General features: G+C 38.0%; 1 protein-coding gene across 1 annotated transcript in view; it reads right to left on the reverse strand.

The window, feature by feature from the left end:
- The window catches only part of ptpn13 (protein tyrosine phosphatase non-receptor type 13), a 31,551-nt gene extending 20,399 nt beyond the window's left edge, over nt 1-11,152 (reverse strand). Inside the window, exons 1-6 of the mRNA XM_077737211.1 lie at nt 10,859-11,152; nt 5,253-5,372; nt 2,571-2,737; nt 1,271-1,336; nt 1,019-1,204; nt 770-857 (exon numbers count right to left, since the gene is read on the reverse strand). Coding sequence (XP_077593337.1) covers nt 770-857; nt 1,019-1,204; nt 1,271-1,336; nt 2,571-2,737; nt 5,253-5,367 — 622 coding nt within the window. The 5' untranslated portion in view covers nt 5,368-5,372; nt 10,859-11,152. The remainder of the gene's footprint in view (nt 1-769; nt 858-1,018; nt 1,205-1,270; nt 1,337-2,570; nt 2,738-5,252; nt 5,373-10,858) is intronic.
- Nucleotides 11,153-12,564: the final 1,412 nt, after the last annotated feature.

Genomic DNA, 12,564 nt, shown 5'->3' on the forward strand with positions numbered 1-12,564 from the left:
ATCAAAAGATAACATTAAACACATTTCCAAGAGTTGTAGATTAGGGTGAGAAATAATAAGGTGAACTGGTGAACCCTGAAATAAAAATAATGGGTCAAAAGTATTGCTGCAATTGTGGAATTGGTCTAAAATGTGTTTAGAGTTGGTGAAGAAAAAATAGGCATCTGGTAATGTATGCTAGGATAGGAATATGAATTATTTTCATTTCATGGATGTTATTGACAAAAATTTGAATGACAATTGCTGGCAGAGGTCCACATCTAAAACCCACTGAGACTTTCCAAGAAAGTTCAAAAGGACCCTAAAGCACATTTATTTCTGTTTATTGACATCCATAAAAACTAATTAAAAAGTCCAATTTCCCCCCCCTCAAAGAGAGACAATCAACAACTCAATGGGACTATTTCCCCTGCGGCTGCTTGCTATTCATTCACAAAAACAAAACATGGGCACCCAAAGCTCCAGGGCTATCTGAAATATGCATCTTTAATCATTGCCATCCCACTCTTACATAATCGGGATGAGAGCCATGTTTTTTTGCACTTTTTTCTGTGTGTCTGGAAACAAGTTCTCAGAAAACCACCAGGAAGGATTTGGTCATACTTTCCAAAACTAAAACCTGATTCGATATGTTCCTCAACAACTTTCAATCTTTTGACAGAGAAAATTAGCCATGATACACATGGATATCCAACAGTAAAAGGATAAAATAATTTTATATAGACCAAGTGTCTGTCAAAATGACTGTTTTTGTTATCATTGCATTTACCTGATGGTAATCCTTTCCCTCTTAGCCTTTCCCGTATTTCCTTACTCCGCTCAGGAAGAGACTCTCTGTCAGTCAGTAGACCGTCCAGCTGAAGAAAACACAAGAATGTATGCCCTTGTTTATTTTGATTGACATACAGGTACATACAGACATGCTACTTTACCAAATACCATACCCAGGAAAGGCTGCCAAAGTGTCAATACCTGAAATCTAATGTAAAGGAGGTGATATTTCTCCAAAAAAACGTACCTGGGAAAGGCTGCCGAGGACCAATCGAACCAGCTTTCGAACATAAGAGAAGGGAGGATCACAGGTGGAGTTTCGGATGTGTTTGCTGCAGATGTCCAGCACCGTACGCAGCGACATTCGACTCAATGTGACATCGTCGCACATGTTGAGGAGGAGGCTGTTTAGGTGTTCTCCCAACTTCATGGGCTTTGCAAAAAAACAAACGTTACAACACCAGAAGAAAAAAATAAAGTTGCCCATGTTTTTAGTCACCTGGCTTTGGGGTATTTCGTAGTCTGCTCCCCAGAAGAGGGTCATCCCCAAAGAGTACATGTGCATCTGCCCCATAAAAATAAAAAGATATGTTTTTAAGTACAAGAGAAAACATATGACACACAAACATGAATAATTTCATTATTTCAAACTAAAAAGGCTCTTGAAAATGGATTCTTTCCTACTTTCTCCTGTTAATGGTCGCCAGGAAGAAAATTTACTTCCCTTCAAATGTTGGTTTTGGTAAGGGAAAGAATAACTGTGTGATAGCCAAGAAATGCAACATAACTTCAAGGTCGCAGCACACGTTTAAAGCCGCCCACAAACTTTCTGAAAATATTACCATTTGAGAAAAACAACAATGTGAAAAGTGCAGTGAGGGGGAAAAAAAAAGAATTCTAGTCGAGGGAGAGTTATAATGAGGATTGTGGGGGTTAAAATTTCAAAGCCTGGAATAACGTTTCTAGGGGCAAGCAGAGATGGGACTAGTGGTGGAACACTGACTCAGCACTAAAGTGTGTTGAGGTTTGCGGGACTGTGCAAGAGAAGGGAATGTAGTCATACACGCTTTCAGTGTTTCTACCGGAGTTAAATGCTCTAATAGTGGGGGTGTGGTTTAAAAAAAATAAAACATTGGCATTCAATTCAGTGCTTTATTTAAAGAGGAAACACGTTTGTAAAAGTAGGACAGTTGAACTATTGTGTTTCTTCAAACAATTACAATGACTTTGTGACGGGTAAATGAACATAAAAAGGAAGGAAAAGGTAATGATGCCATAAATGCCACATTCTAAAAATCTTAGAGGTTCTGTCTAGATGATTGAAACTGTGCCAAAGGGAAGGTAAGTCAAGGGTGATTTGCAGACTCTGTCTAGCTTTGGTTCTGGTCCCACATTGAGTTCCCAGATGTGTTTACTAAAGACATCCAGGAATGGCGAGGTGACGAATATCGGCTATATTCCAAAAACCACCCAACACCTACCATCCCTCCGAGGGTCTTGGCAGGGGTTGATAGTTGTACACTAGATGACAAAGCATGCATGAGGCACTACAGCTAGGGTGGTCATAGTCTATAGTTCAAAGACACTGAGTAGCCCCAAAGGAATGCAACTTCTTGAAGGTCAATAGCTAGAGGCACCAAACCGTTTTAATAGTTGGTGAATCTAAAAGCTCCCTTTGAAATATGATATGTCTACACTGGCATGTGCCAATTGGTTGTTCATAGTGTTTGTTTTGGTGTCTGACACAATTGCTGAATTACAAAATACCAAGTTGCTTGTAGGGGAAAATGTTTTGGTACCTTCTCGATGTCAGAAACAGACGTCAGGGTGTTCCCTTCGAGGACTTCGGGGGCTGTGAAGGCTCTTAGGTCTTGTTGGGTCAGATACTCATCGGTGAAGGAGATGTTGCCTGAGGGCATGAGCAGGAGCGACCATGGGGAAATGATGAAACCCATTGCTGAGGGGTCTGAGGAAGGTGAAAAGACACAATTGAAGATAATGACATGGAAGATAAGATAAGAAAGACAAACAAGCACATCCTACTTGGGCAAATCTGAGGTATTGTAACAAGGATAAAGGGTAAAATCACTTTAACAAAGCTCCCAGATTTGGTTGTGTTTCATGTAAACATTGTTAGTAGAGAAGTTGTAATTTTAAATTGAAAAAAGTAAACAAACAAGCTAAGGAAAAAATAACTGTTGAGGCACAAAAGGCATAGAGGAATGGCCTTTTGGAGAGAAATGTACTTTTTCCGACCAGGCCGCAGCAGCCAACGCCACGGTTGGAGTACGCTTTAAAAATATACAAAGGAATGTTTGAGCAGCGCTGCAAAATTCTTTTCTTCCAAGTGATACGAAAACCCCAGAGAAACAGAAAAAAAGTAGAAGAAAAAGCACACAGATGAACTGGAAAACATTTTTCTCCCAAAAGCTGGAATTTACTGTGTAAATAAGACTTTCCTGTTTGAAGGAATTGCCATATTTATTGCTTCTTTGTGCTCATCCTAAGACAATGTACTGTTATCCAGATGAGAAGATACTTGAGCGAGAATTTCTAATATAGAACAAAAGTCAGAATAGAAAAAAAAGGAAACAAGATCTTGATCAACATTACCAAATATGACCATTCTGTTGGACCATAATGAATAATTTTAAATAAATCGGTAACAAAACTCATTTTGTGTTTAAAGTGGACCAAACCTGCATCACACAAACTAAATTATGATCAACTAGAAAGTCATTCTTGTGTAAACATTTCCATCAACTACTGTTGTTTACACAAAAAAGCAATACAAATAGAACAGTGTTTAAAAAAAAGTATTCATAGATTCAAAAAGAGCGTGAAGCAAATGTCACGAGTAATGAAAGAATGGAATCAAACTTGAAAATAAATAAGACCGTGGGATACAGTGTGTGAGCTGTTGCCATGACGCCATATTTAATCTACCTGAATTCCTAAATGCAACTGGCAAAGAGCACTAATAACTTTATTATCCTAGTAATTGTACTTGTACACGGATGTCAGTTTCTGTTGACTCTCAGAGGCAGTAAAGTTTAACATGTGAAAACACACTCAACTGTACACTTGTTTAAAAGTTAAAGTTCAAAACGGATTCTTATACCCATCAAAATTACTACAATTTTAATCAGGAGAATTTGGTTTATTCATAATATTTTTCTTATTCAAAATGTGAATTCTAATCACATCCCGAAAAAAGCCATATGGCAGCACCCTTATCAGAAAAGTCCAAAATGTGAGTGCCTGTCCTAAAACACTACCTCAGCATAAACCAGACCTCACTGATAAGACCAGCATGAAAAAAAAAGTATTTAAAAAAACCACGATACTCAGCAAAAAAGTTCTGTACTAATTGTACCGTATGTCTGAAAGGAAGTCAGGGTGGTTATGGCAGACGTAGACATTACAGAATGGCTGCCAACCCTTTAAAAAGAGAACTAGTGTAATCAGGTGCAAGAGTTTCACGAGTTGACAGGTTAGCACCAGCTCATTTTTTTTTTTCTCAAACAACAACAGAAAGAGGAGAGCCCTGTAGTGCCCGCTGACTCACATCCTGCAGTGTCTACAGACTGAAAACTTTCCTTAAGTCAGTGTTTTAACTCCCACCCTTTTGAAGCATTTAGTGGGGGCCCATTTCAATGTAGTTGTCATACGGAATTTAATACTAAAATACAAGAAAAAGTTGGCAAAGATGTATTTTTATACTTGAAATCCGTCTGAATACAGCAGAAAAGTTCATTTTAATTGGAATAATTCAAATGTTTAGTTCTTTAGTATACAAGAATGTTTTATATGATGACATAAATATTATGTACATATATGAATTAAATTGTACCTGTTTGTATAGTTGATTTGTACCTGTTAAATAGTATTGCAAATGTTCTCTCACAAAAGATAGCATTGAATGTTATATATGATAACATAAATATTACATTAATTAATTGCAAAATAGCAAAGACTCTTCAAGTTTATATTCATTCATATTTACATGTGCCTTATTTTTATTTTGTGGGTTATTTTTTTGCTGAAATAACATGCCATAGATGTGGAACTTTGTTTTAATTGCGTAAATAAAAGTAGAGCATATTTTTATAGTTTCAAACATTTCTTGAATTGATAGCTAAATTTAATTTATTTTGACATGAGAACAAGGTCTGTATGGAGGTCTCCATTGTAATATAATGAATTCATTTAATTCATTTATTCACATTGAAAATAAGCGACTAACAGGCTGCACATACAGGATATCACTTTCATCTTATTTTTGGCAGTCTATAATTATGTCAGTCAGCATGCGGGCGGTTTTACTCAAACTAACTCCAAAGAAATAGGGAAAGGACTGAGAAAACTTGCACTGGAAATTATGACTCAAACATGATAAGAGAATAAAGCCAAAAATGGTGTGGTGAACACAGCTATTAGTAAATATTTTAATGTTGGAACTGGATTTTGCACATTTATACCTTTGTGAAAAAGTTCCTGGAGACTCTCGGCACTCTGGCTAAGGACCGCCCAAACCTCCTCCTCTTGGAGTGGGCCTCCTCGGACCTCCAAGGCTTCTGCCAATGACACGTGCATCTTTCCTGTAGGAGCAGAGAGATAGATAGTCAGCATCGTTGATTTCACGGGCAAAAAAATAAATGCATTTCCTTTGCTTTGTGGTGTAATGTGCAAGGAAGGAAGGAATTTCACTTTGTGCCAGTGGCAGTTTTAAATGCTGGAAATGGAATGACCACAAGCAGATGATGGATCATTAAAGAGAGATTATAGTTTTGGAAAAGAGACCCCTTGAATGTCACAGTTCAAACCACAATGATAGGACGCCAGGCAATCTCACAGGACTTCAGCATTAAGTGTGTTGAAGATACAGATGTATATTTTTTTCATTAAAATGAGTCGAAATGTGAAGTTTTTTGTGACTATTGACTGGTTTTAGAATGATATTTGCAACAATTTCGTTCACAAACCTTAGTGATAGTCGTAGAAGGAGTCATAAAAAGCCCATTTACTTACAATAATCCATCCCAGAAGACATGCCACAACAAGCTTGAACTCCTATCATAAAATCTTTGAAGTTTCAAAGAAATGTCCCCAGGAAAAGTACATCTTTTTTGCTTTTCATCATTTGTAATGAAGGATTTAAATTTACGTTTTTTTTTTTTTTACAAAATCCGAATAAGTCCCTGTTGAAGATTACGTCTTTGTGTTAAAAAAAACAAACAAACAAGAAAAAAATGACGTGTCAGAGTGAAAATACATGGCACCTCCCACTTTTCTCGAAACTTGCTACACTGGTTGCCAACCTTTCTCTTCACGGCAGGTTTTGAGAAACGTTTCTAAGAATGTGTGACAGGATATATATTCCCCTTCCACATAGCATTACTTGGAAATGCCATTCCGACAAGTACCTAACATTGCTGATTGCATTGGGCAAACGTGTCAACAAACCTTGCCAAAAATGTCCATAAAGCTGAGTTATAGTAGTTGCTACTACAAATTTAGAAGTGCACAACACAGCACTTTGAAGTTTAGACCTCCTCTTTAAATGAAATCACTACTTTTTGCTGCCTGAAATAGAAACATACCTGACCACGAGGGAGTTTTAAGAGCAACACACCCACATTCACACAGATGGGTACAACATGGGCAGGAAAATATGGACCGCCTCCATTTAAAACCAGCAACAATACAAGCTTTATAATCCATTAGAAAGCACTCTTGTCATTCTAAATGTCTACCTAGGGGAAATTTAGAGCGTTTTTTTTAAATGTGTGGTGAAAACAGAGTACCCGGAGAAAACCCACACAGGCCCAGGGAGAACATGCAAACTCTATACAGATGGACATGACCTGGATTTGACCCCAGACGCCCCACTGAGAATATATATTTTCTATAATAATAATAATAAAATGTATGGTTTAAGTAGCAAATAAAGCTATTGTTAATTGGTCCTAAAAATAGTTTGCTTTTTATTTATTTAAATCAATTGGGAATGGGTTATTCTTTATTGACCGAACAATGTCTTTCCGTACAAAGGATAACAAGAATATTGGAAACCTAACCTGATGTGTATTTTGACAGATCAGATTATTATTTTACAGTCTCACTCACATTTCTAGTTAAATTATTACTGAATCAATTCCAAGGAATTCATTGGTCTTGGCTCAAGTCAAGAAAAATGAACTCCTATCTTCCTCGGATCAAATCCGCAACCACAATTCCCGATATGCACCAAATCGCCTAACTTTAGACTTGCTTAGCATCAACTTTTATTTGTGTAAAAAAACATTGCATGAATGGAACGTCAACGGCGAACAAAATATAGGACGTCTACTTCCAAAGCCTTCATTCCATCATGAGCAGGGCTATGGTCCAATGAGAGCAAAGCTGGCCTCCACTGCGGCCAGGGGCCGGATAAAAACATTCCAGTGTGTTGAAACAACAAGGGCCGTCAAACAATCAGTCTTCACAGCGCTCGCCATTCTCACGGCTAATGAGCGAGATGGCGAGGAACCCACTCGCCTCTCGTTCTGTAAGAGAATGGATAACCTGCATTCCTGCATAAACACGGTACTAGTCCTATTACAGGCGTACTCATTAACTCTTTTCTCTAAAGCGGGATTCTGAGAAAAGGACGCTGCTTGATAGATATCCCCACTACTAATTTGTCTGCTGACCCACTTCTGGCATTCAATGCTACGCTTTAAAATCTTCCCAGAATGCACTGAACTTTTTTTGTACTCAATAATGTCTCATGTTCTTATTTAACCAACAATAGGGATGTTTGTGCAAGGGTATGACTACTTTACTTGATGGAAATGATGGGGAAATTATATTTGTTTGAAATTATCAAGCAGATAAGAAAATTTCTTGGTTTTTTTCCATGACTTGCAGAATACTAGACAAGATACAGTCCGAAATGGTCTAGGATAATTTTAGCTATAGACTATAGCATCAATTGTGCACTTTATTTCGAAATGTTTACAATCAATTATATTTTTGTAATCTAAGCTATAAACACAGCATTTTTTAAATGTTCCCTTTCATTGCATAGATACTTTAAATTGAGAACTGTCACATCCTAAAGCACAGGTGTCAAAGTAGCAGCCCGTGGGCCATATATGGCCCGCCGCATCATTTTGTGGCCCAAAAAAGTAAATGATGAGTGCCAACTTTCTGTTTTATGATGAAATTCTAATAATGAAGACTGTTGATTATTTCCTGTGTTTCCTCATTTTAAATCAATGATTGCAAACAATTTGTACTAATTTGAATGTCCTAAAATGATCTATCGATTAGCTGTCAATTTACTAATCGATTAATTATGGGAATATACAAATTCCGGGAAGAATTTGCATTATTAGGTTTCCAAAATGATATTTTTATTATTATTATTTGTTTGTTTATTGAAAAACAGCCTGAGGGTAAAGCCCCCTAAATCCACTGCTTTCAAATGCTTGGCTACGGTCACAAGGCCTTCAAGTAAAGTAATCCTGGAAACGTGATAGCGCCTTTTACCCTGTACTTAGTGTGAAGCTTTTCCTTTCCGCCCGCCGTCCTGCCAATGACGGCTCTGCTTTACCAATGAACATGAAAACGCTTCATTTTTCATTTCCAACCGCCCCAAAAAGTACGTTTTTCAATTATTCACGCCCCCAACTCTTACCAAAAACACAACAATTCACACAAATGACCTAAAACACAATTTTCACACAGCAGACTAAATAGGAAATGAGTTCATATCATCCTAATATCAAGTGTGGTCTCTTCTGGCAAAGAAATTTACTGATTTTTTTTGTTCATGAACGTGGTGCATGCCAGGAAAACAAGAGCAAACTCTGAATGAACTGCTTTTCCGAAGGGGACGTTGGAACAAAGCACAGTTAAAACTCGGATGCAGAACATGCATGTGATGATGGAATAGGCTTCCAAAGGATGATGCAAGGACTGTTTTTGTAATACAAACATGAGGGAATTGAAGTATGCACACTCTTGTGAATAAAAAAAGTGCTTTCTACACTTGACATTTTGTTGCTAAGAGTATGCACAGCTGTGCTTTGTGAAGTCAGGGTACTTGTGAAGAAAACAGTAGCGGGAATCTTGAAAAAAAAGGGGAAAAAAACGAAGAAAGAAGTCGTGACTCATAGAAGTAAATAAGGGAGGGAAAACAAGCTACTTTGCATTAATCATAGCCAACTGTGTTTTATTTTTAGGGGTGTGACAATATGTCGATATGGTGATAATGATGTTATGTTATAAGGATGTCACTGTTTTACTCATTGACTGCCATGGTGGATGTAAGATGTCCAATTAGTTTTGACTGGGACGGGTGAATGAACAACCATCTGTTGCTATCTTTATGATTTATGCATTTTCTAATGTTTTTAAAATATATTTTTTGCATAGTGATTTTGTTGTTGTTGCAGTTTTTGTTCTTTTTTCCATTGTTAGATTTTTCTAAGGTTGTTTGTGGTTTTTTGTGAGGCAAAATTACAATTTCTGGTCACTATCTAATTATTTTTTAGGGATTCTTGGGACACTTTCTTCCTCACACAATGTTTTGTATGTATGTATTGAATTCTTTCTAAATGAATTGGACATTTAGCGTGGTCTATAGGACTCAAACATAAGAATTTAAAGCCATTCCTCCCATTATGTCAGCTATCAAATGAAGTCCTTTCAAATTCATGAGATTACAGACCCGAAAAAGAAATCTAACTTGACGTTATATGGCACCGTTCCAACCTTTTCACAAGAAGAAGAAGCACATTTTGCATTTCTTTGGCTTTCAACTGACATTATTGTGGTACGTATCAACACTCAAGCAACGTTGTAAATGCACAACTTGAATGTGCCTCGTAAATGCAAGCGTATCATGAAAATGCTGTTTTTCATTAAAAAAAATGTAGAGTTTCCTGATGTGTGAGTTCCTTCTTAGTGCTGCAGGGCAAAACCTAAAAAAAAATACAAGTGATTTAATCCCATCACATCAATCATCTGAGATAACTTCCACTTTACCTGTAATGAACACAAGTGATGGATGGATGTTTAGTCTTTGATAGCATTATCACAAAAGGGCAGTTGCACCGCTGTATAATGTAGATAGCGCTTCTTAACACACTAGTGCACTTATTTTGAGGGGAATAGGTTATCTAGGATATGGGAGCAGATTCTATTCCAGGCCCAACACAAGTTTATCTTCCTTTCCATATTTATTCTTGACCTTAAGCACTTCATTTGCACTAATTATAGGGTTGCTATGTTGCACACAAGCACCAACACAAACAAAAACCTACCTCATCTCTTCCGTCAGCATTCGATATGGGAATTTACATCAATCGCATCCTTCTGCCTGGTTGACAAGTATTGCAAAAACTGGTGAACTCTGACCTGGCCAATTGTAGCAGTTGAATGGCAATGAATTGCTGAATACTAATGAAGGAGGGGGAAGGGAATATATAGCAACAAACAATTGGAAAGCAAACTTGTAACATGTTCATTTTCAATACACTACTTATTGTATGCAAAATATTCCTAATGATACAAGCAATACATCTAGATGTCATGTTTTAATTGCATTAAATCATTGATTGCCACTGACAAGCTTTTAAGATCACTGATTTTTTTTACATTTACTGCACCATAATTTGGTCAAGTGAGTACTTATAACAATGAAACTGAGGCAAATATATCACCAAGCATCCTACTGTCAGATCAGCTTTTAATGATCATTGTCTGCCATTGACGGCTATAGCGTCCAATTCGTATGGACTGGGAGGAGCTGGTGTAGAAAGATCTCTCCCATCCCTCCCAGTCCACATAGATTGGACGATCATCGCCGTCAATGGCAACATAACACGATCATTCAACACCAGCCATGCCAGATCAAATGTCTTTGACGTCTATGGCTGTCAATGGCAGGACATGCTCTAAAATATCGTCCAAAATCACCTCTTTTAGTAGATCCACAACCTATTAGCTCAACAGAAGCTAGCAAGACGCTTGAGTGTGGTGGAAAAAAAAGTTTGGAACTCGCGATCGGACAAAAGTAGCAGGAAAACAAACTTACCCAGAGTTCAGAAACGCTACAAAAGGTGGTTAAAGTTGCTTCGAGGGTGACCAGACGCCATCCCATCCACAAAGCAACATCTTGGCGAGAGAGGACAGTCTGGTAAACGGCAACAGGTTGCTTTCGATCGGCTTGAGAGATGAGTAAATCCTTCAAAACCCGTGCGCGGTTCCTGCTTCCCGGATTTCACTTCGGCAGTGACGAAGTTAAAAAAAAGCCGTGTGTTTTGGCGTGGATCTGGAACCACCGCGCGTCACTCCCTAGCAGGCGGCCAAGTTATCATTACTGCTGGGGGACGCCAGCGGACTAAACTAACCCCTCCCTTCAGCCAAACTCGCGTGGGCTGACCGGAGTAACCAGACACCTCCACCGCCCTCCTCCATTGGTCCTCCTGGTTCGTTTTTAGGCGTCGCCATGGTGACACATATGCCAACTAGTTCTCACATTAAACGTTACCAAACACACATCTAACATGATCACAGTAGTTTTTCTCATTTAACCTTGTTTATTTTTGATCTTACAACAAATGTGATGACTTTTACTCCGATTTTAAAGAAGCCAGGCAATAAGGAAGCAATTGATGCCAAGTACTTCCTTCCTTGCAAGCGCCACGCTGACACTGGAGGTGGAAAAACTACGCTTTGTCGCCGTCTACTGATAAAAACATGTAATTACACACACCCTTGAATGTGCAACCAACAGGAAAATATTATGTAAAATATAGTAGCATATGCATATATATTGTAGGATATTAAGAGAGCAAATTCATTGGACATAGTTGTGGTTTAACTTTTGTAAGTATTGTATTAGTTTTTCATCTTACCTTGCTATCTACCCTTAAGATTCTCTCCCCCAACTTTATAGTTTATATCTTTCATGCAACTGCTATTCATATAAAACTTCATCGCGCAACATCTTTTGAAATATTTTGCCTAGTAATAAAGCATCATGCCAATTTTAGATGACACTTTTGGCCTCTCCTCTCCTTGTGAAACACGAACTCTTGCTTTAAAGTGTTGCCATAACCCGGACGGTCGGTGCATTTGTGCAGAACGCCCACACTAAAATGAAGCAAGCTCTGCTTTTACTACTTTTTTTTTTAAAGCAGCTTATCTCCCTGCAAAGAAGTCTGTATGCAGACAGTGCAGTTGCTAATACAGCACATTCTCAGGAAGCTGACAGGATTCATGCAAGAGAATATGGGGTGCTCAAATGGAGGCCCAATTCAACGCCATTGATGATAATAAATGTCAAATTGTATTCAACTAGTAATGAGTGGGAGACATTACATCTCCAAAACTAAAATGTATGTTGATTTTTATTTCCAATGCAGAAATTAAGCACCACTAAATAAAGCTGTCCCTGGAAAAATTACCAACCCCATGTCTTATTAGGGATAGGTTTTTACATTGCAATATGGGAATGTTATGATGAATGATTAGTCTTGAAAGAATTATAATTGCAGAGCAACAACTGAATGGCATTTGTCTTCTGAAAAACCAGTAGAGAAAGAACAGGTGGATGGAATTTGTACTTATCAATATACATTTGATATAGAAGGATAGAAAGACTGCGCATTATACAAGTGAATGGGAGCAGTCTGGCTGTGTACCTCCCTCTCACACTCTGTTCAGCTTTGACGTCACGTGATCTCCTCTCCAGTTGCCATGGCAACTACTCCCCTCTACCTCCCCCTTTCCTCTCCC

This window comes from Stigmatopora nigra, chromosome 17, assembly GCF_051989575.1.
Source record: "Stigmatopora nigra isolate UIUO_SnigA chromosome 17, RoL_Snig_1.1, whole genome shotgun sequence".
Classification (NCBI taxonomy): domain Eukaryota; kingdom Metazoa; phylum Chordata; class Actinopteri; order Syngnathiformes; family Syngnathidae; genus Stigmatopora; species Stigmatopora nigra.